The 25,927-nt window shown below is 38.7% G+C and overlaps 1 protein-coding gene across 1 annotated transcript in view; it reads right to left on the minus strand.

The window, feature by feature from the left end:
* Positions 1-17,583, minus strand: part of VWA3B (von Willebrand factor A domain containing 3B) — a 200,546-nt gene extending 182,963 nt beyond the window's left edge. The window contains 2 exon segments of the mRNA XM_047069178.1: positions 312-406; positions 17,388-17,583. Of these exon segments, the coding sequence (XP_046925134.1) occupies positions 312-406; positions 17,388-17,583 (291 nt within the window).
* Positions 17,584-25,927: the final 8,344 nt, after the last annotated feature.

Consider the following 25,927-nt stretch of genomic DNA (forward strand, 5'->3'; position numbering starts at 1 on the left):
GTCTGCTAACTTCTGTCATACTACACCTTCTTTATTTTCAAGGCAAAACAAAGTACTATTGATATGCGAAGGTTTTCACTTTCTGGTCAACGATTTCATGCACTCATCTCTAACAGGTCAAGTGCTTCCCTTCCCAGCCCCTAAGCCATAACTTTCATCACTCTCCACATGGCCAGAAGAAAGCCTCCAGCCCTGATAAGGCCTGGGCTCCACTGCATCACTAGGAAGCAGTGTGAGCCTCTCCACATAGGCCACTCCCAGACACCAGAAGCATGTCACTGGGCCTATCCATCAAGGGAACTCCGACTTACATTGTATACTCTGCCATCTTCGGGTCTGTAGAACTGTGGAAACAGGCCATCTGCATACCGGGAAGCCACGAGTCTCCCCAGAGAAGTCACGTAATCTGTATTTTTATAAAGAAAAGCAGTCAAAATGGTGCATTATCAATGTTTCTTATTTTTATTTCAAAATGGTTTTCTCTGACACCATTCAAATTATATCCCCAGTGACACCAAAAATATGTGATGCTTGGTATTCTGTCCTAAATAATGAAGTGTTTCTAGGTGCTATGGTATATGTTAACTATTTATGACATGCATAACCCTTTAATGCACAAATGAATGGAGAGGAAAAATAAAGTTTGTTTCTTGGTTTCCAGATTCTTCTGTCCAGAATGACTAAAATAGAGGTCAAAAGGCACAGTCTAAAACACAGCTGTAACAAATTAATAATTACATTAACTGTAAATATCCTGAGTACAACAATTAAAAGATAGTGATTAGCTGTCTCTGACTGACTTATTTCACTTAACATTATACTCTCTAGCTCCATCCATGCCTTTGCAAATGGCAAGATTTATTCTTTAGGGCTGAATATACATGATTTCACTCATATGTAATTTAAGAAACAACCCAAATGAGCAAAGAAAAACAGAGAGAGAGAAGGAGAGAAACCAAGAAACAGACTCTTAACTATACTCAACAAACTGGTGATTATCAGAGGGTAGGTGGGTAGGGGGAATGGGTAAAATAGGTGATTGGGATTAAGGGGGCATTGTCATGATGAGCACTGAGTAATGTATGGAATTTTTAAATCACTAGATTGTAGGCCTGAAACTAATATAACACTGTATGTATGCTAACTATATTAGAATTAAAATAAAAACTTAATAAATTTACAAAGAGAGAGAAAAAAAGATAGGCAAAGAGGATTTAAAAAAATGACCCAACAATAAGGCATCTATAATATAATTATATTATATATAATTTATTATATATATAATATATATATTATATATATATTATATTGCTTCAAATATAATGACATATATAAGCTAGAAGTATAAAAAGGAAAAAAGATGTCATTTAAGTATTAATAAAAAGAAAGTAGATTGACTATATTAATATCACAAAAGTAAACTACAGGGCAAAGAATATTAATAGGGATATAGCACAACATTATATAATTATAAAAGTGTCAACCCACCAGGAAGACAGAAAGACATAGCAATCCTAAATGTGTACTCCCTGAACAACAGACTGCAAATACCTTAAGCAAAAATTGATGGAACTGAAAGGAGAAAGAGACAAATTCACAATTATAATTGGAGATTTCAATACTACTCTCTCAACAACTGATAGAATAACTAGACACAAAATCATCAAGGATACTCAACACCATCAACAAACAAGATCTAATTGACATTTACAGAAAATCTACATAACAAAAGAACACACGTTCTTTTTTAAGCACAGAATATATACCAAGACAAAGCATAGCCATGGCTATAAAAAAAAAATCCAAAAAATGTAAAAAAACTAAAAGCAAATAGAGTATGTTCTCTGTCCACAATTGAAACAAACTAGAAATCAGTAACAAAAAGATAAGAAAATCTCCAAACTCTTGGAAACTAAATAACATGCTTCTAATAAATCCATGAGTCAAAGAAGTACAACAGAAATAAATATTTTAAACTGAATGAAAATATAAAATGTGAGGAACACAGCTTAAGCACTGCCAAGAGGGAACTTTATAGCATAAAGAGGAGATGAAAAGTCTGAAATCAATAATCTAAGTTCCCATTTGAAGAAACTAAGAAAGAAAAGCAAAACAAATCCAAAGCAAGTAGAAGGAAATGCATAATAAAGATGAAAGCAGAAATCAAGAAAATTGAACACAGAGAAACAATAGAGAAAATCAATTAAATAAAAACCTGGTATTTTAATAAGTTTAATAAAATTGACAAAGGTAAAAGGAGAGAAGACATGAATTACTGATATTGGGAGTGAAACAGAGAATATTGCAGAAGACCCTTCAGACATCAAAAGAATAATGGAATACTACCACCAACTCCACACACATATATTAGACAACTTAGATGAAGTGAATTCCACAAGAAGCGCAAACTACCACAACTTTCTTAATCTGAAATAGATCATTTGACTAGCCCTATACCTAATAAGAAAATGAATTTGTAGGGGCGCCTGGGTGGCGCAGTCGGTTAAGCGTCCGACTTCAGCCAGGTCACGATCTCGCGGTCCGTGAGTTCGAGCCCCGCGTCAGGCTCTGGGCTGATGGCTCAGAGCCTGGAGCCTGTTTCCGATTCTGTGTCTGCCTCTCTCTCTGCCCCTCCCCCGTTCATGCTCTGTCTCTCTCTGTCCCAAAAATAAATAAACGTTGAAAAAAAAAAAAAAAGAAAATGAATTTGTAATCAAAAACTTCTACACCAGAAATCCCCAGGCCTGGATAGGTTCTCTGGAGAACTCTACCAAACACACAAGAAGTAATTAAAATTCTACACAATATTTTCCAGAAAACAGAAGACAAGGGAACATTTTCCAATTCATTCTATTAAGCCCATATTACCCTGATACCAAAAAGAGATAAAGGCAGTTATAAAAAAAAGAGATAACTATAGACCAATATCCTTCATTATTACATATGCAAAAATGTATTAGCTACATTGGTTCAATATTCAAAAACCAATCAATAGAATCAACCAAATTAACAGGCTAGCAAAGAAAAAAACCCACATGATCCTTTCAATAGACACAGAAAAAGCATCTGACAAAATTCGACATCCATTCATGATAAAAATTCTCAACACATTAGGAATATAACGAACCTTTCTCAACTTGTTTTTTTTTTAATTCTACAAAAAACTTAAAGCTAACTTTATCCTTAATGGTCAAAGATCGAAAGCTTTCCTTTAAGACCTGATGCTAGGTAAGGATGTCCACTCTCACTGCTACTGTTCAACATAGTACTGAAAGTTCTATCCAGCACATGGTAAGACAAGGAAATATAAGGTATATAGATCACAAAGGAAGAATGAAAACTTTCCCTATTTGGAGAGGACATGATGGTCTACCTAGAAATCCCAAGGAATCAAGAGCAACAAAAAAATATTCTTAGAATTAGTGATTTCAGTGAGGTCACAGGATAGAAAATCAACATTAAAAAATTAGCCATATTTCTTTATACTAGCAATGAACATGTGGAAACCAAAATAAAAAACACAACAGCGTTTACAATTGCTTAGAAAAATAAAATACAAAACATGTGCAAGACATATATTGAAAAGTACAACAGCTGATGAAATAAATAAAAGATGTAAATAGATGGAGAGATATTCCACATTCATGGACTGGAAGACCCACTATAATAAAGATGTCAATTCTACTTAAATTGATATACAGGTCTGGGGTGCCTGGGTGGCTCAGTCAGTTGAGAGTCTGACTTCAGGTTAGGTCATGATCTCAAGGTTCGTGAGTTCAACCCCCGCATTGGGCTCTGTGCTGACAACTCAGAGCCTGGAGCCTGCTTCAGATTCTGTCTCCCTCTCTCTCTGCCCCTCCCCTGCTCGCACTCTTTGTCTCTGTCTCTCTCTCAAAAATAAATAAACATTAAAAAATTTTTAAATTGATATACAGGTTTAATGCAATTCCTATCAAAATCCCATCAATATTTAGACATAGACATAGTTATTCTAAACTTTTATGAAAAGGCAAATAAACTAGAGTAGCTAAAACAATTTTGAAAAAGAATAAAGTGGAGGAATCAGTCTGTCCAATTTCAAGACATTACATGGTTACAGTAATCTAGACTGTGTGGTAGTGGTAGAGAGACACATAGACAAATAAAACAAAATAGAGAACCCAGAAATAGCCCCACACAAGTACAATCACCTAATTTTTAACAAAGATGTGAAAGCAATTCTTAAGATGGACAGTCTTTTATTATTTTATTTTAGTATAGTTGACACACAATGTTACATTGGTTTCAGGTATACAACACAGTAATTCAACCTCTCAATATGCAATATGCTCACTACAGGGGTAGCTAAAATATGTCACTATACAACACTATTACAGTATCATTGACTATATTCCCTTTGTTGTGTCTTTTATTCCCATGACTTATTCATTCTCTAACTGGTCTCTTGTGTTCCCCACCCCATCCCAACTCTGGCAACCATCAGTTTATTCTCTGCATAGACCTGATTCTGCTTTTTGTTAATTCATTTGTTTTGCTTCTCAGATTCCACATTAGTGAAATCATATGGTATTTATCTTCCTCAGTGTCATTTATTTTACTTATCACAATACCTCTAGGTCTATCCATGTTGTTACAAATGGTAAGATCTCATCCTTTTTATGGTGGCATAATAGTCCATTATATACATATACCACATCTTCCTTATCCATTTGTCTACTGATCAACACTTAGGTTGCTCCCATATCTTGGCTGTTGTAAATAATGTTCCAATAAACACAGGGGTGCAAATACCTTTTCAAATTAATATTTTCCTTTTCTTTGGGTAAATACACAGTAGTAGAATTACTGGGTCATATAGTATTTCTATTTTTAATTTCTAGAGGAACCTCCACACTGTTTGCCACAGTGGCTGTACCAATTTACATTCCCACCACCAGTGTATGGGGGTTCCGTTTTCTCCACATCCTCACCAACACTTGTTATTTCTTGCATTTTTTTTTAGTCATCCAGACAGGTGTGGGGTGATATCTTATTTGGTTTTGACTTGCATTTCCCTGATGATGAGTGATGTTGAGCATGTGTCTGTTGGCCATCTGTATGTCTTCTTTGGAAAAATGTCTATTCAAGTCCTCTGCCCATTTTTAAATCAGGTTGTTTGGGGCATTTTGGGTGTTGAGTTGTATAAGTTCTTTATATATTTTGGATATTAACCCTTTATTGGGTATACTATTTGCAAATATCTTCTCTCATTCAGTAGGTTGTCTTTTTACTGAAAACCTTTTTATTGTCCTTCACTGTGCAAAAGCCTTTTATTTAATTTTAAATAAAGTTGCTGGAGCGATTAGATATCCATAGTCCAAAAGTGAAACTTCTACAGAAAGTAACTCAAATTGATCATGGGCTAAATGTAAGATAGAAAACTATAAAACTTTTAGTAAAACAAAAATAGGAGAAAACTTTGAGCATCAGAAAGATTCACACAAGAAAAATATCATCAAATAAAAAAAATCACCAAAATTAACTTCTTTTCTGAGAAACTCTGTTAAGAGAATGAAAAGATGAGCTATAGGAAAATATATCTGTAAGCCACATATGTGAAAAAGGACTCACATCTAGAATATATAATGAACTCTCAACACTCAACATTAAAAAAACTTAATTAGAAAATGACCAAAAGACATAAATAAAAAAACATTTTGCCAGAGATGATATACAGCAAATAAGCACATGAAAATGTGTTCAACAAAACTAGACATTAGGCGAACATAGACTAAAACCACAATGAAATATCACTACACAAATATTAGAAAATATTAGAACAGCTAAAACTTTTATTTTTTTTAAGTTTTTATTTAAATAACAGTTAGTTAACATATAGTGTAATATTAAGTTTCAGGTGTACAATATAGTGACTGAACACTTCCATCCCTGTGCTCATCAGGGTAAGTGCACTCCTTAATCGCCATGAACAGCTAAAACTTTTCAATTGTGACAATATCAAATGCTGATGATGACGTGGAGAAACTGTCTCTCTCATATATTACTGAAGTTAATAGCATAGCCACCCTGTAAAAGTTTGGCAGTTTCTGAACAAAACAAAATAAAACTAAACAAAACAAAAAATTAAACACACATTTAGCATACCATGTAGCATTTGCATTCCTGGGCACTTATCCCAGAGAAATGAGAACTTATGGTCACACAAAAACATGTAAACAATTGTTCGTAGCAGACTTATTTGTAATAGCCCAAAATTGGAAACTACGCAGATGTCTTTTAATGGTGACTGGCTAAACAAACAGCGGTACATCCATACCCTGGAATACAACTACAATAAAAAGAAACAAACCATTGCTACATGCAATAACTTGGATGAATCTCAAAGAAATAATACTAAGTGAAAAAATGCCAATTTCAAAAGGTCAAATACTACATGATCCCATTTATATAAACATTCTCTACATGAGAAAATTAGAGATAGAAAACAGATTGGTAGTTGCTAGGAGTTAAGGATGTTGGGGGTTACAGTGTCTGTACGACTATAACAGGGTAGCACAATGGAGATCTTTGTGGTAATAAACAGTTCTATATCTTGATTGTGGTGATGGTTACACAAATCTACACAAGTGGTAAAATTACATAGAATTATTCACACACAGTGCATCCATGTCAAACTCCTTGATATGATATTATACCCAAATTTTATAAGATGTAACCATTAGGAGAAACTAGGTGAAGGGTTCTTGGGTTCTGTCTATATCATCTTTGCAACCTCCTGTAAAGCTATCATAATTTCAGAATAACAAGTACCAATCAATCAACCAAACAACTAATCATTCAAAAAAAAGAGAGAAGGTGAAATAAAAACAGTATCAGATGAACAAAAACTAAGAAAATCTGTCACCAGCAGACCTGCACTACAAGAAATGATTCAAAGAAATTCTTTAGGAACAAATACCAGATGGAACTTCTAGGAAGCAAGAATATTATAAATAGTAAATATGTGGATGTAAAATGCTATTTTCTCCCACTCAGTTTCTTTAAATGACAAATGACTTTTTAAAGCAATAATCATAACACCGGCTTGTGAGGTTTATGATGTATATAAAAATAAAATACATTAAACAATAATACCAAGGACAGGATTGGGGGGTAAGTGGAGTTATACTGTTGCAAGGTTCTTACACCTTACATGATGTAGTACAAAGCTAACTTTTGACAGACTATAACAAGTTAAGGATATAATCACTAAAGCAACCACTGAAAACAAAACACAAAAAGGGCATACATAAAAAGCCTATTGAAATGTAAATGGAAAAATTTAGAGACTACAGATAGCTTGAAAGTTAAAGACTGTAAACATATATGCCAGGTACAAATGAAGCCTAAGAAAGCTGCAGTGGTTGTATCAATATTAAAGTAAATGTCAAAACCAGGACTATCATCTGAGATAAAGAGGACATTTAAAAATTATTAAGGGAGGAGGGGCCAACATGGTGGAGAAGTAGGGAGATCCGAAGTTCCCTCATCTCTCAAACACAGCAGTGTTGAGGCCAAAGGACTCTGAACTCCAAGAGTCCAGGCTGCAAAGTGATAGAGACGCCTCCAGGGACCCATGGGGACAACATGACAGGCCATACCTGCGTGACTGTGAACTGGGAGAGATAAAACAGGAGGCAGAGGAAAGGAGGGGAGGGATCCCCTTCTGTGGAGAGACAAAGGGAAGAGAAAAAGAGGCTGGGGAAGTGTAATACGGTATCTGGACAAGAGAAAAACCATGGACCAGGATGGAGAAAGATCCAATCTAACTGTGGGGCTTTCTCCAGACTGGGGCCAGCTGCCCTGTTTGAGTACCTGGGGAGGAAGGGAGACAGCCCTGGTTCAGTAACTAGTTCAGAGGCATAGTGCGCAATGGGAGAAAGCAATCCCCTCCCTGGAGTGCTGTGGGAAGAAGGTATGTAGCCATTCAAAGGGCAAAGGTTGCCTGTGCCCACCAGCCAGAGGCCATAAATGGGGCAGTGCAAAGCAGCACTTACCCGAAACCAGGGTGGATGGAGTGGGAACCTTAAAGACATCAGGGTTTAAATCCCAGCCCAATGCCAGGAAGGCACAGGAGTCAGCAGAGTGGGACAAACTGCCTCGTTTGCACCTGCAACACAGTGAGGACGGCTTGAACAGAGTTGTTGGGGACACCCAGTCCATGGAGGAGACACTGGGGTGTCGTCATTTTTCTCCCCACCACCACCAAGGCAGGGCTTCAGGGAACTGACAGTGGACAGTGGGCCCACAGTGGAGGTGGGACCCACCTACACCAAACCACGCCCCTCTGTGCCTGGTAAGTGCATGTCTACTGGAGCGGGATTGACAGTGACAAACCAGTCAGCCCCTCCTCCAGACCTGTGAGGAATAAGCCTAGAAATTCCCTAGGCTTGCACCAATGGGTTAACAAGGCAGAAAGAATTACAAAGTCATAGGATGCTCACATCCAAGCTTGGGTAAACAAGATTAGACCCCCAGGATAGACCAGAGGGGGGCAAAGTCCCCCAGAATAGAGTGGGGGGAGCAAAGACCCCCAATAAAAAGGCATATGAGGTAAACAAGATTAGGTATTCAGGGCAAAAGTGTCTCCCAATTTTGTACTATAGCAGAAAGCTGCTTTCACAGGAGGGAAGGACTAAATTAGGTAAAGGAGTAAATAGGGCTATAGACTGCTGCACTGCAGGTGAAGCTACCCAGATGGGAGCTGATTAACAAAAGAAAGGTGCCTTGTTAACCCTGAGGTTATATGCTCTATCTGTCTCATCCCCTAGTCTAGCTAAGATAAACAGACATGGTGCCTCCTGTCTGCCGTTAACAACCATCTGCCCATCTGCCCAGCACCAGGTTTTATTTCATATTAACCCAAACCCCAAACACCATATATCTTCAAAACCCCCTTTTCCTCATGCCCATGAGTTAATGTTCACAGATTCATTGTCTCTTTGTGCATGCCCATCAGGTTTGTAAGCCTTATAATCTTAATAAATACAGAGCAAGGACTCTTATTCAGGGCTTTTGTCTTTTCCTGGACATTAGCCATCTCTTGCTTTTAATTCTGCATCCACTCTCTTGCTGGTCAAGAGAGAACTTTAGATTTAGAGTCTACAACACAGACCAGCGCTCTTGCATTGCCTGGTTTAGTTCTCAGACAATTCTTATTATATATGTATATTCTTCCTTCCTGTTCTCTTTCTTATCTCTTCCCTCCTCTAGTCTGGTCACTCTGGTTTTGGTTTGTTTAAGCAGACATATTTTTTAATCTATTCTCTTCATACATGTTAGATACCTCCTTATTTTCCTTTTTCTCTCTCTGGATTAAACCATATAGTTTCTCTATCTGGTCAATTTTTCTTCTCTTTTTCCTGGCCCCTGTCATTTCTCTCTTTGTATGGGATAAGGCCTCTTCCATCAGCACAGCTTCCACCCTGTTTTTTACTTATAGCTGGTGTTTCTGGTTTTTTGTTTTTGCGTTTTTTTGTTTATGTGTTTGTTGTTGTTTTCTGTTTGTTTTCCTTCCCACAGCAACTTTAAGGAACAAATCAAAGCACACCTAGTGGAGGGTCCAAAACATCACTACAGTAGGGAGATAAAGTAGCCAAAGTCACAATAACAGAGAGCATAACACTCTCCAAAAAACACCGCCTGAAGGGCCAGGCCCTGGACAGTATATGACCCCTCTTTAACATAGCAGTGCTCACAGGTGCAGAGCACATAACAAGCTTTTAAACACATGAGGGACAGAAAACTAGCCAAAAGGACGAAATAGAAGAATTCTCCTCAAAAGAATTCCAGGAAGAAATGACAGCTAAAGAATTGATCAAAACAAATATAAACAAAAAACAGATAATTGAACAAGAATTTAGAATAAAAGTCATAAGATTAATCGCTGGGCTTGAAAAAAGCATAGAAGACAGCAGAGAATCTACTGCTGCAGAGACTAAGGACCTAAAAAATAGTCATGATAAATTAAAAATGCTGTAAATGAGGTGCAAAATAAACTAGAGGCAATGACAGTGAGGACTGAAGAGCAGAGGGGAGATTAGGTGAAATAGAAGATAAAATTATGAAAAAAGATGAAGCTGAGAAAAAGAGAGATAAAAACATTCTGGGCCATGAGGGGAGAGTCAGAGAACTAAGTGATTCAATGAAACAGAACAAGATCCATATCATATGAGTTCCAGAAGAAAAAGAGAGAGAAAAGGGCCAAAGGTGTACCTGAACAAATTGTAGCTCAGAACTTCCCCAATCCAGGGAAGGAAACAGAAATTGAAATCCAGGAGGCACAGAGAACTCCCTTCAGAATCGATCTTCTGCATGATATATTATAATGAAACTGGCAAAATACAAACAGAAAGAGAGAATTCTGAAAGCAGCTAGGGATAAACAGGGCTTAACCTACAAGGGTAGACACATAAGGGTAGTAGCAGAACTACCTACTGAAACTTGGAAGGCCAGAAAGGAGTGGAAGGAAATTTTCAATGTGCTGAATAAGAAAAATATGCAGTTAAGAATCCTTTATCCATCACGGCTGTCATTCAGAATAGAAGGAGAGATAAAGGTTATCCCAGACAAACAAAAACTGAAGGAATTCAATACCACTAAACCAGCCCTACAAGAGTTCCTAAGGGGAACTCTGTGAGTGGAATGTTGCAAAGACTACAAAGGACCAGAGACATCACTACAAGCATGAAACCTACAGATAACACAATGACTCTAAACCCATATTTTCAATAATAACACTGAATGTAAATGGACTAAATGCTCCAATCAAAAAACATAGGGTATGAGAATGGATAAAAAACTAGACCCATCTATATGCTGTCTACAAGAGACTCATTTTAGACCTGAGGACACCTTCAGATTGAAAGTGAGGGGATAGAGAACCATCTATCATGCTACTGGAAGTCAAAATAAAGCTGGAGTAGCCATATTTACACCATACAAACTAGATTTTAAACTAAAGGCTATAACAAGAGATGGAGAAGAACATTATATCATAATTATGGGGTCTATCCATCAAGAAGAGCTAACAATTATAAATGTTTATGCACGAAATTTGAAAGCACCCAAACATATAAAACAATCACAAACATAAGCAATCTTACTGATAAGAATGTGGTAATTGCAGGGGACTTTAATATTCCACTTACAACAATGGACAGATCATCTAGACAGAAAATCAACAAAGAAACAATGGCCCTGAATGATACACTGGACCAGATGGACTTGACAGATACATTCAGAACTTTTCATCCTAAAGCAGCAGACTATACTTTCTTCTCAAGTGCAAATGGAACATTCTCCAAGATAGATCACATACTGGGTCACAAAATAGCCCTCAATAAATATAAAAGAATTGAGATCATACCATGCACACTTTCAGATCACAATGCTATGAAACTTGAAATCAACCACAGGAAAAAGTTTGGAAAACCTCCAAAGGCATGGAGGTTAAAGAACATCCTATTAAAGAATGAACAGGTCAACCAGGCAATTAAAGAAGAAATTTAAAAATATATTGAAATAAATGAAAATGAAACAACAACAATCAAACCCTGTGGGATGTAGCAAAGGATAAGGCTAAGGCTAAAGGCTAAAGGCTAAGAGGAAAATACATTGCAGTCCAGGCCTATCTCAAGAAACAAGAAAAATCCCAAATACAAAATCTAACAGCACACCTAAAGGAACTAGAAGCAGAAAAACAAAGAAACCCCAAAGCCAGCAGAATAAGAGAAATAATAACAATCAGAGCAGAAATAAACAATATAGAATCCAAAAAAACAGAACAGATAAATGAAACTAAGAGTTTGTTTTTTGAAAAAATAAACAAAATTGATAAACCCCTAGCCAGACTTCTCAAGAAGAAAAGATAGAGGACCCAAAGAGATAAAATCATGAATAAAAAAAGATCACAAACAACACCACAGAAACACAATTATCAGAGAATACTATGAAAAATTAAACGCCAACAAACTGGACAACCTGGAAGAAATGGACAAATTCCTAGACATCCACGCACTACCAAAACTCAAACGGGAGGAAATAGAAAATTTTAACAGGCCCCTAACCAGCAAAGAAATTGAATCAGTTATCAAAAATCTCCCAACAAATAAGAATCCTGGGCCAGATGGCTTTCCAGGGGAGTTCTACCAAGCATTTAAAGCAGAGTTAATACCTATCCTTCTCAAGCTATTCCAAAAAATAGAAACAGAAGGAAAGCTTCCAGACTCATTCTATGATGCCAGCATTATCTTGATTCCCAAACCAGACAGAGACCCCACAAACAAGGAGAATTACAGGCCAATTATCCCTGATGAACATGGATGCAAAAACTCTCAACAAGATACTAGCATATTGAATTCAACAGCATGTAAAAAGAATTATTCATCATGATCAAGTGGGATTCATTCCTGGACTGCAGGGCTGGTTCAATATTTGCAAATCAATCAATGTGATACACCACATTAATAAAAGAAAGGATAAGAACCATATGATCCTATCAAATAGATGCAGAAAAAGCATTTGACTAAATACAGCATGCTTTCTTAATAAAAACCCTGAAGAAAGTCAGGATAGAAGGAACATACTTAAACATCATAAAAGCCATATATGAAAAGCCCACAGCTAATTTCATCCTCAATGGGGAAATACTGAGAGCTTTCCCCTTGAGATTAGGAACACGACAGGGATGTCCACTCTCACTACTGTTGTTTAACATAGTGTTGGAAGTCCTAGCTTCGGCAATCAGAAAACAAAATGAAATGAAAGGCATCCAAATTGGCAAAGAGGTCAAACTTTCACTTTCTGCAGATGACATGACACTCTACATACAAAACCCTAAAGACTCCACCAAAAGACTCCTAGAACTGATACATGAATTCAGCAAAGTCCCAGGGTACAAAATCAATGTACAGAAATCGGTTGCATTTTTACACACCAATAATGAAGCAACAGAAAGAGAAATCAAGAAACTGATCCCACTTACAATTGCACCAAGAATGATAAAATACCTAGGAATAAACTTAACCAAAGATGTAGAAGATCTGTATGCTGAAAACTATAGAAAACTTATGAATGAAATTGAAGAAGACAAAAGAAATGGAAAAACATTTCATGCTCATAGATTGGAAGAACAAATATTGTTAAAATGTTAATACTACCCAAAGGAATCTACACATTCAATGCAATCCCAATCAAAATTGCACTGGCATTCTTCTCAAAGCTAAAACAAACAATCCTAAAATTTGTATGGAACCACAAAAGACCCCAAATAGCCAAAGTAACGTTGAAAAAGAAAACCAAAGCAAGAGGCATCACATTCCCGGATTTCAAGCTATATTACAAACCTGTAATCATCAAAACAGTATGGTATTGGCACAAAAATAGGCACATAGACCAATGGAATACAATAGAGAACCCAGAATTGGACCCACAAAGGTATGGACAACTACTCTTTGACAAAGCAGTAAAGAGCATCCAATAGAAAAAAGACAGTCTCTTTAGCAAATGGTGCTGGCAGAACTGGACAGCAACATGCAGAAGAATGATGCTAGACCACTTTCTTACACCATACACAAAAATAAACTCAAAATGGATGAAAGACCTAAAGGTGAGACAGGAACCATCAAAACACTAGAAAACAGGCAACCACCTCTTTGACATCAGCCTCAGCAATTTCTTGCTTGACACATCTCCAAAAGCAAAGGAATTAAAAGCAAAAATGAACTATTGGGACCTCATCAAGATAAAAAGCTTCTGCACTGCAAAGGAAATAATCAACAAAACTAAAAGGCAACCAACGGAATGGGAAAAGATATTTGCAAATGACATATCAGATAAAGGGTTAGTATCCAAAATCTATGAAGAACTTACCAAACTCAACACCCAAAAAACAAATAATCCACTGAAGAAATGGGCAGAAGACATGAATAGACACTTTTCCAAAGAAGATATCCAGATGGCCAACAGACACATGAAAAGATGCTCCATGTCACTCACCATCAGAGAACTACAAATTAAAACCACACTGAGATACTATCTCACACCAGTCAGAGTAGCTAAAATTAACAACTCAGGAAACTACAGATGCTGGCAAGGATGTAGAGAAATGGGAACCTTCTTGCTTTGTTAGTGGGAATGTAAACTGGTGCAGCCACTCTGGAAAACTGTGGAGGTTCCTCAAAGAATTAAAAATAGAGCTATCCTACGACCCAGCAGTAGCACTATTAAATTTATCCAAGGGATACAGGAATGCTGATTCATAGGGGCACATGTATCCCAATGTTTATAGCAGTGCTTTAAACAATAGCCAAATTATGGAAAGAGCCTAAATATCCATCACCTGAAGATGGATAAAGAAGGTATGGTTTATATATACAATGGAATACTACCTGGCAATGAGAAAGAATGAAATCATGCCATTTGCAGCAACGTGGATAAAACTGAAAGGTATTATGCTGAGTGAAATAAGTCAGAGAAGGACAGCTATCATATGTTTCACTCATACGTGGATCTGAAGAAACTTAACAGAAGACCATAGAGGAAGGGAAGGGGAACAAAATAGTTACACACAGAGAGGGAAGTAGGCAAACCATAAGAGACTCTTAAATACAAACTGAGGGTGGATGGGGAAGTTGTGGAGAGGGAAAAATGGGTGATGGGCATTAAGGAGGGCACTTGTTGGGATGAGTACTGGGTGTTGTATGTAAGCAATGAACCACGGGAATCTACCCCGAAAACCAAGAGCACACTTTACACACTGTATGTTAGCCAATTTGAGAATAAATTATATTAAAAATAATAAAAATAAAAATTATTAAAATTTGTAAATTCATCAGAAAGATATGGCAATCCTAAATGTGTGTGTGTACTTATTAGAGCTTCAAATTACATGAAAAAAACTTATAGAACTAAGAAAAGGACAAAGCCACTACGCAAAAATATCTCTGAAGACACAGAACATCTCTATGATACAATAAAACCAACTACCTTGAACAAATTAACATTTATAAATATTACCTCACAACTGCAGAATACACGTTCTTTTCAGATGTGTTATGAAATGTGCACAATAAAACAAATCTCAGTACATTTTAAAAGACAAAAATCTTACTATGTTTTCTAACATAAACAGAAGTAAATAACAAGACATCTTTAAAAATCCAAAAATATTTGAAAATTAAACATTTCTTTTGAAAATGAATCAAAGAAAAAAGTCACAAGAGAAAAAAATATTCTGAACTCAGTAATGATGAAAATATTACCTATCAAGATCTGGACAGCTAAAGCAATCCTTAGAGGAATTTTAAATGACTATGTGAAAGGAGAAGAAAGGCTTAAAATCAATTACCTAAGTTTCCACATTAAGCTGGAAAAAGGAATGCAAATTAAACTCAAAGTAAGTGGATAGAAATAATAAAGATCAAAGCAGATATCAATGAAATAAAAAACAAAGAATAGGGAAAAAGAAACAACAAAACCAAAATTTGGTTCTTTGGAAAGAGTTGTGATATACTGCTAAAAAGACTCATCAAGAAAGAAGTGAGAAAAAACACAAATTATATCTGAAATGAAAGAGGGAACATCACTATAGATTCTGCAGGCATTAAAAAAAGTGTTAAGGGAATATTATGAAACATGTTTTGTCAATATATTGGAAAACACTGATGAAGTGAACAAAGTCCTTGAAAAACAAAACTTTCTAAAATTGGCATGATGAAACAGAAAATCTGAATAGCCCTATGTCTATTACAGAAATGGAATTCTTGTCCAAATTTTCCTATAAACAAAACTTCAGGTAAGTTTCACTGGTGAGTTCCATCAAACATTTACAGAAGAAATTATACCACTCATATAAAAGCACCATCAGAACATACAGGAGGAAGGAATACTTTCAAATCATTTTATGAGGCCAGCATAATCCTGATGCCATAGTCTGACAAGGGCATTAAAAGAAAATCACAGAGCAGTATTTTCCATGACCTTAGATTGAAAAATCCTTGACAAAATATACTGAACTGCTATTTTTGCTAATATTAATAACTGAATTATAGTTATTTGAAATACAAGATAAAACTTTCAGTTTGTTTCCTTATGTAGGAATCCCATAGACCCTGACTCTGGCAGCCCCACCCCCAGCCCTCGCTGAAAGGTATTTAGAAGGTATAGGGCTGGTTGTACCACCCCTTACAGAAGGACAAATAACGCACAGCCTGAACCCTGAAGAGCAAAGTTCTTGCCATTAGAATGGGCCTCCAGATCAGTCTGTAACAACCACATCCCCTACACCTTCCTTATCACCAGTATAGAACAAAGCTGCCAAGAGAACTGGTGAAAAATCTCAAAACCACAGTATTATTGGCCACTCAATAAATATATGCTTAATTAATTAATTAATTGGCTAATTCAAAATTACTGAGTAAAATCCAAGTAATAGAAATTGCCCTGATTGAAGGAGTGCTCCTCAAATAGGGTGTTACTCATACATTGGACAGGACACTCCTGCTGGGTGGGCTATCTCACACGCTGTAAGATATTCTGTATCCCTGGTCCCCTGGGCCCTATATTTCAGTAGCAACCCAAATCAATATGTCATCAGAAAATAAACAAAAGCAGGGTGCCTGGGTGGCTCCGTTGGTTGCGTGTCTGACTCTTGATTTCAGCTCAGGTCATAATCCCAGGGTCGTGGGATCCAACCCCACATGGGGCTCCAAGCTAAGTGTGGAGCCTACTTAAGATTGTGTCACTCTCTCCCTCTGTCCCTCTCACCTGCTCATACTCTCACTCTCTCTAAAATAAAATTAAAAATTAAAAAACAAAAGCAAAACCAAAATACACCCTCACCCATTTCTATACTCCCTGTTGGAAAGCTATACTACTGGGAGTTCAGGATCAAATTTCTAACCAATGTATTTAAAAACACTGGACCATGATATCACATAAAAAGAGGCTATGACAGGAAAACAGCATGTTCTCCCTGAAACCATACACAGCTATTGTCTTAATCAACAGCCTCCTGAAGGGGTCTGCACATCCCAAGGGATGAAGAAGACGTCTGCTGTGGTGTGCACAACTTCTATTTACTTTTATTTCATCTTTAAAAGGGCAAAGAATGAAATGCAGCATTACTAATATTTTATAAGTGGACTGATAATCATATACCTATATAAAAAACATATATTGGAGATCCATGCACAAACATTTTTTACCAATAAAGATGCGAGATCAGAACAAGCTCAGAGGTGTGTGGTTTTGAGGGGCCTTCAGAGCTGATGCAGTGTCCCCTCCAAGGCTACGGGACGGGATGCTGGTTGGGTTCTCCAACCGATACTACTTTGTGAGTACTATACCTTCACAATGTGGGAATCCGATCTGTGACAAAATCTGTTTCAAGGTCAATTTTTTGCTCTTAAGCCCATGTAGTTGAAGCCATTCCTCAGATGAGATGAGACTCTGCCCGGCCAAATCTGTCTTGGTGTTTCTTAGTCTCTCTTGCCCCTGCAGCTGCTGCTCAGAGATGGTGGAAGATGAATCTGCTAGCTCCATCTCGGAATTAGGATCTAAATCACAGAGACCTCCTATAAGGGCAAGTGTGAAAATCAGACTTCCTGAAGACTTGGAACCAATCTAACATCAACAGGGGATTGGTTTAATATAAATTACAGTGCAACCATTAAGTGGAATTCTATCTACCAGTTAAAAATTTTAATATAGATGTATATTTGCCAACAAAGAGGCCCACATATATTGCTAAAATTTATCCATAAAATTCAATCTGCATCCATCCATACTCCTATACACACAGAAGAACACCTAGAAAGGTAAATACCAACAGGTTACAGTAGTTTTATCTGTGTGGTGGGAATATGTGTAGTTTTTGCCTTTTCCATACTGTTTAAATTTTTACATTGAATATTTAAACATTTCTGAAAGAGGATTTACTTTCATAATCAGAAAAAATGCAAAGTTCTTCCATTTTGGAAAATAAACATTCGCTCCAGAACCTTCATTACACATCAGTATTCCAATTATAATTGCACCTGACCTTTCACTTCCAAAGGATAAAGAGGGTAAAATCCTGAGAGGAAACACACCTGTTCTGTAAGTGGAGTGTCTAATTGGGAGCTAGTGATAGCGTGGGAACTGGATTGCAGCTCAGCCCAGCTAGAATACATGGATTCACTTGCCAAATGTTTTATTTTAAAGTTGGACTTAAACATTCTGAATCATGTAGCCAGCTGTTCTGGGACCAGCTGGACTCAAGGCAATATGCTACATATTAAACTTATCTAGACCCGCCTAAATATAGCTAGTGTGCACAAGAGGAAAGGAGTGGCCAGACGGTAATGCAATCTTAACCCACTCATCACAACTTCAAGGGAAGGCCTGATTAACTTGGAGAAAGACAAAGGTCTGCTCTTCTCTGTACCCAGAGTGTGAAACACATATAAATTTGTTCCCTGGACTATAAAACTTCAACAAGAGTAGTTTCCCATTTCTAAAACTCCAAACATATTCCCTGCACGACTCTGTTACAGTATGAGCAATCAAATACAGAAATCAGTTGAACAGGGGCGCCTGGGTGCCTCTGTCGGTTAAGTATCCTACTTTAACTCAGGTCATGATCTCAAGGTTCGTGAATTCAACCCCCACATCAGGCTGTGCGCTGACAGCTCAGAGCCTGGAGCCTGTTTCAGGTTCTGTGTTTCCCTCTCTCTCTCTGCCACTCCCCTGCTTGTGCGTTCTCTCTCTCTCTCTCTCTCTCTCTCTCTCAAAAAAAAAAAATCACCTTTAAAATACATTTTTTAATAAATAAAAAAAAGAAATCAGTTGGACATAGGCTAGGGAGTTTTCATAAAAAAGATATTACAAATATTATTATTAGCAATGAATGAGTTTTTCGTGGGTAAGCACTTGATTGCAAAGAGCTATGTCCAAATAAATTATTTAGAAATCATTATCCTTTAGTAATTGTGCCTTGTTTATATACCCTCTTTTATTCCAAGTACGTTTTACCCTCAAGTTCCCAGTTGTCTGAGCTACTAAGTTTGGGCTTCTCGTCTGACTTTAGACTCACAGAATGTGAAAACAAGAACAGACTTTAACTTTCTTTTTGAGATCTGTCCAACAAAGACTGCCAGCTGAAGAACTTTTAAATTTGGTTAACAGTTCCTATAGAAACAAGAAAAGTAATCTCAGAATAAAGATTTTTTACTATCTCATCATTTCCAGTTAATCTTTCTTTTCCCTGACACACACTCACCCACCTCCTATGTTTTTCTTACTAGAGGGAGCTACATGTCAGAGGTTCAAAAGGGGGCACAGCTATACAAATTGTCTTATAAAGCTCCTAAACTGGATTTTGGACATTTAAAGAAGGTTTCAGAAGAGTCATACGTTTTTTTATATAAGATTTTCTTTTTTTTTAATGTTTATTTTTGAGAGAGAGACAGAGCATGATGAGCAGGGGAGGGGCAGAGAGAGAGGGAGACAGAGTCTGAAGCAGGCTCCAGGCTCCCAGCTGTCAGCGCAGAGCCCGATGTGGGGCTTGAATTCATGAACCACAAGATCATGACCTGAGCAGAAGTCAGATGCTTAACCAACTGAGCCACCCAGGCCCGAACATGTTCTTGATCCCAAACAAAATACAACTGAATCCTCCAGCTAAGGTGCATGCCCCAGTGCCTCCTGCACTCACGTGGCTTAAAAAAATGTTTAAATAAATATTTTTAAAAAGGTCTGGTTGGCTCTATTGAATTTGAGAAACTGTATGAGTCATTCTGATTCAGATCTTGACTAAGGATTTTTAAGCCTAAGACTACCCACATTGTCAGAAATGAAAGAACCTGGAAAATGGAAATAATCCGAGAAAACAGGAAGAAAGGGGTGCCTGGGTGGCTCGGGTGATTAAACGTCCAAACAGAGGGGATCATTCTACTCAGGCTGTATAAGAGATACTCTGTCAGGGGGTGTCTGGGTGGCTCAGTTGGTTGAACGTCCAACTTCGGCTCAGGTCATGATCTCACGGTTCATGAGTTCAAGCCCCACATTGGGCTCTGCACTAACAGCTAGGAACCTGGAGCCTGCTTCAGATTCTGGGTCTCCCCCTCTCTCTCTCTCTCTCTCTCTCTCTCTCTGGGAAAAATAAATAAACATTTAAAAAAAATTTTTTAATTAAAAAAAAAAAAAGATACTCTGTCAGAGCAAGGGAGCCTGCCAGAGCAATGATGCCAAATGACCCAACAAAGCAACCCCTCCACACACTGCCCACCTGCTTTCCCATACCTAAGCTGGTCTCAGGCAGTTCTCCTTTGTGAAATCTTAGAGTTCAAGGCCCATTTCAAACTCTATCCCCTCTATTAAGCATCTCCAGACCGCCTCCCCAACCTTCCGCAGCATGTTTCCAGCAAAGTTCCAACTGTCACTTTGGCACTTCACCAATATGACCTTGGGCACTTCAGGTTTGCCTTGTCTAAACTAAAAGGTTCAATGATTGCAGGGACAAACTATATGAATGTCCTCAGTACAGTGCCTTAAATACAGCAGGCACTTTGTAAGGGTGTTGAATTAAATTGATCACTCAGAATTACTAAGAATCCTGATTTTTTAAAAAAAATTTTAACGTTTGTTTTTGAGAGAGAGAGAGAGAGAATGGGGGGGGGCGGCAGAAAGAGGGGGACAGAGGATCCGAAACAGGCTCTGTGCTGACAGCAGAGAGCCCAATGCGGGGCTCAAACTCAGAAACCATGAGATCATGACCTGAGCCAAAGTCGGACGTTTAATCAACTGAGCCACCCAGGCACCCTGAGAATCCTAATTTTTCAATAAGGCAGCAATTTTTTTTAGGTCAAACAAGGCTAAAATCGGGAAATGTCGTCTCTTTAACAGAGACATTTTATCTTCCAGATATTACTATGTTGTTATTATTATTACTATGACTTTTCAGAATCTCTTCATCTGAGGTTATTACAGATTGGGGAACAGAGGAATCCAGAAGTAAGAAACAAGTCCAGTTGAACACTGCCCTAAGTTTCAAAAGCTATCTCAAGAGCTAAAGTTTGGGGAAATAGGAAGGGATTTCCAAAAAAGAATGTGGAAATATAAACAAAAAAAAAAAAAAAATTGGAAGAGAAAGAAAAGAAGTGAAAGTCTGAGCTGAAGGTAAGAGCAGGTTGGGGTGCCTGGGTGGCGCAGTCGGTTAAGCGTCTGACTTCAGCCAGGTCACGATCATCGCGGTCCGCGAGTTCGAGCCCCGCGTCAGGCTCTGGGCTGATGGCTCAGAGCCTGGAGCCTGTTTCTGATTCTGTGTCTCCCTCTCTCTCTGCCCCTCCCCCGTTCATGCTCTGTCTCTCTCTGTCCCCAAAAAATAAATAAACGTTGAAAAAAATAATAACAAAGAATGAAGGTAAGAGCAGGGAGGCAGAGCTTGGGGGAACACAGAAAGGTAAAGTCGGCAGAAGTCAAAAGCCCCAACCAAGGGAACAAGGGGCTCCAAGTGCAGCCAGTCTGTACTGCTGAAGTCTGCCCATAGGGGGCTGCCAAGAGATCCCCAAGGTTGTTCTGAGGTGAGCACCTTGGGGAAGTTCTCATGGCTTAAGAGATTGGGTCCTACATAGTCAGAGGTTGAGGCACAATGCACTTCAAGTCCATTAATTCAGATTAAACATTCGGTATACTCCTGTTTTGTTATCAACACCCAAAACTTCTATATCATTGTTAATTCTTACTGAAAATGAAGCGTAGGTTAGGTGGATATATCTTGTGATTTATGTGAGTTTTGAATTATAATTATTCCAGGGAGAAAGGAAGCTGGGTCAAGCCACTTGGGTATCCTCCTGCAACTCTCCCCCAGAAACCCTTAATCTACTTCTCCCTCCATTTTCTTGCCCTTAAAGAGCAAGGCTAGCCTGTGATCATCTGCTCAAATAATGTGGGTAGAGGCAAGGACAGTGAAATGGACTGGCCCACGGCTGAGAAAATGTAGCCAAGAAAAGAAGATCTAAGAATAACTAACTGGGCTGCTTTAGGAAGGTCATTGCTGAGAAGAAAGAAACCAAGAGCTCCCAAGAAGATAAAAGGAAAACTCTACCAAGTGGAAACTAAGCCTAATTAAGTTTTATGTCCATATGAAAAGAGCAAAAGACAATGGAGTTTGTCCTAGTGAGGTGATTGTTAAAACCATGTAAGTGTAGAAGAAAGGGAGAGAGAGGGGATATCCCAGAACGGAAAGTTGTAGAAATCTGGACACAAGCAAATCCCTGTGTTTTGGACTATTCATGTTCTCACTATTTCTTAAAAATAAATTTCTCCTGGGGGGTGCCTAAGTGGCTCAGTTGGCTAAACGTCCAACTCTTTATTTTGGCTCAGGTCATGATCTCAGGGTTGGTGAGATAGAGCCGGCCAGTTGGGCTCTGCACTGACAGTGCGGAGCCTACATGGGAATCTCTTTCAAAAATGAACATAAAATAATAAATACATAAATACATAAATACATAAATACATAAATACATAAATAAATAAATAAATAAATAAATAAATAAATAAATATCTCTTGGTTCTTGTATTAATTCCAAGCCTAGCGAACTTCACCTTATTACTATTGGCCTATGATAAGACAGAAAGCAGGAAAACTGGTTCCCCACCAGAGGGGCTGAGCTCCGCTGGGAGTGGGGTATGGTGGTTAGAGCTGTGCAGTAGGAGGGGTCGGTACCTTGTGTCTCAGCCTGACCACAGAACCAAATAGTTAAGTGAACCTGGGAAAATCGTTGAGCTTTTGTGGAGGGCAGTGCAAGTCGGAAACTGCATAATTCCAAGCTTTCCCTCCACACCCTGCTGGAAACCTTGGCACCTGGAAGGTTCTGGCGTGGAAGGGATCGCATCCCACTTACTAGGCAATCTGTCGGATGAAAGACAAGACGGTTCCTGTTCAGCAGCCGCCCTCCCATTGTCTGGGGGCCTTCTGACCCCTGAGGGCGGGTGAGACGCGCATCCCCCTGGTTGATAAAGCACCAACTCCCTCGGGCAAAGGGTCGGCGCTTGGCTCGAAGGACTCCAGACGTTCTATTTCTCTGTGACCCGAGAGCTAAACTCAGAGCATGTTGACCACGGCGTAGCCCCGGTTGCTCGGACGCGGCCAACCACAGCAGGGCTCCCTGAGCCGGCCCCGCCCACGGAGCGTGCGCCCAGTGGAGGCGGGGCCAGCGGGACGAAGGGGCGGGGCTCTAAGGCAGGGTCTGGGGCGAGGTTGCGAAGGAGGGTGTGCCGGATTCCTGAGGCACCCAAGGTCACCACCTCAGACCCAAAGCAAGGGCCCCCACGCTAGGGGACAGGGTGGATGGCACTGCCCTCTATGCCTGCTGTTATAGGGAAAATTAACAACGACGGTGAATATTTATTAACTAAGTTAACAAGCAGATAAACATACTGACGAGCCTGGGTAAGGGGCGAGAAAGGCGCCCAAGGCGGGAGGTAGGCCAGTGCATTGCAGCAAACATTGCAATTAACTTCTGTACGTGCTTTGCAGCGTGTAGAGCACTTACACCTGTGTAATTTTGTTTAATTTTCACCTGAACGCTGTGAAGAGCTATTTTCTTCATTTTACGGTTGAGGGAAAGAAGCTTAAAGAGGTGGGGCAGTTACAGATCGCTCAGGGGCGGAGCGAATGTGAAGCTTAGACGGGTGAGACAGTGAGCTGCAGTTTTGGAGGAGGGGCTGCAATTACCGAAATACCCTTATCTATCAGATATGAGTATTCCTATAGTATTATTTTCTCCATTCGGCTTTGTTTTTAACCTTATTTTTACTGTATCAAGTAAGCAAAGAGCTCAAAATACATGCCTGTGATTTTTCAGTCACTCAAATAAAATTGTGCTTACGAAATACATCTTTAAATCCTTAATAAAAGATCCCACAGGCAAGTATTGTTTTACTATGTTGGGATATTAAAGTGCGTTTTAGATTACAAAACTCATAAAGTGACCAGATCATTTGTAGGTTTTTGAATCAAAGATCAAATAAAACATAGTTAATAATCAAACTGAACAATTCTGTCCCCAACAAAAAAAAACTACTTCACCCACAGAGTTATTTTCCTACATTCTTTTAATGCCTTCATAACTTTAAAAGTACCAAAATGTTTGATCTCAGATCAAAAATCCTTCCATAACATTATTAGATTGTATACCGCTGACCTTGCAAAGACACCTGCAACCACACCACTAAAGAACAAACACAAATTCAACAGTACAAAAAAAGGTTGTGTTCAGAAGGAGAGTAGTACAGCAGCCACGCCCACATTTGCCAATGCCACAGTGATCCTGGCTGTCCCCACCCTGCCAGACTAATATTGGGTCTCAGCGGTTAGATAGAGCACAAAACATTCACATAGCCAAAACCCTGCCTTACGTAGTCACACCAGACACTCCTATCCTCACCTTCACCCCGTGCATTTTCCTTTTCCTGGGACACTTGCCACTTATATGCAAGTAACTGCAGATGATTCTATGCTTTAGTCAATTATATATATGTGCCTGCATGAGTAAGTTCATATGAAAATGTGAAACATGAATTACTTTAATTGCAGATAGACAAATGAGCAGATTAGGTCCTTTTGCAGTACTGCATAGTTGATTCTGACTTGAATTCAGCTAGCCACAGGATGATTCACCTCCTTTTTGTTTGTTGGGTGGTCTGGAATAAGAATACCTTTTGCACAGTTGTGATATACCATTGTACTGAACTTTAACAAATTTGTTTTGAATTTACACTTCACAGATCACTTGTATCCTACTCTCAACCTCAGTAATTGGCACTTACCATCTGACTCCCATCCTTACCTTCAGATTCTTTGCCACTGCCCACAACATAAACGCTCCAGCAGAGACTCTATTGTCCCTGCCTCTGACTACAGATGCCTTTACTCAGATCACTCCCCTCACCTGGATCACACTACTTGGGAGCCACAGACCCCCAGGTCATTCACAGTCAGCTCAAGCTCTTCTCTCTTCACAAAACCTTTCATGGACACTCCAGTCCCAGTAATTTTTCTCCACGTGTCCAGACTCAGAGCAGCCATTGTCAGTTAGCACTCTTGGCAGTGGTATACTGCCTTGTGACAGCTTTTCCATTGTTACTTGACCTTTGTGCTGTTTTTTCAGGTTGAATCATTTTTCTTTTTCTTTAAACAAGTCTATCCTGGGCACTACTTGTGTTTATGATCATGATTAGAATCTTTGGGGGTGGGGGAGGTCACTAAAGAGAAGAAAAGCAGTTTTCCTAAGCCCACTGCAAGAACTGGAATCAGAGGAGCAGTAGAATATTGATCAAGGGAATCATATATGTGTGTGAAAAAGAGTTGGAGGTGGACTTAACCCAGAAGCATTCCTCAGAAGAGGAAGGAAGGGGGAGAGGAACAAGAGGAGGATGGAGTTGAGCAAGTGAGTCAGACTGCAGTTGAGGCTGAGTGTTGGTTGGCACTGTTGGTCTAGGGTGTTTGGGCCGTCAGAGGCTGCCTTGAGAGAGGTGGATAGAAGCAGGGGAAGGCAAAGTACAAATGAACATTTGTGTATATTATGTTCTGCACTTCACTGTTCACTATTTGGGGAGTGGCTGCAAACCTGTGGCTCTCAATTTAACATCTTTTGGGAGGAACAGAGCTTTTAGGCATAACTGTTCTACTCTTGATAATTACTATGTTCAGGGTTAACCAACATTTAAAATAATAGCTAGAATTTATTAAAAGCACTTAAAGTGCTTTGTTCTCAGCACTTTATATATATATCGCTTCTTTAAATCCTTACAGAGCTCCAGAAGGAAAATGCTATGATTATCCCCATTTTACAGATAAGTAAACTGAGATATAAGATTAGGCAACTAGGTGACCCAAGGCCAC

The sequence above is a fragment of the Lynx rufus genome, unplaced genomic scaffold (assembly GCF_022079265.1).
Source record: "Lynx rufus isolate CCGP_SWC_20201006 ecotype Redwood Valley unplaced genomic scaffold, mLynRuf1.p SCAF_8, whole genome shotgun sequence".
In the NCBI taxonomy this organism is placed as follows: Eukaryota; Metazoa; Chordata; class Mammalia; order Carnivora; family Felidae; genus Lynx; species Lynx rufus.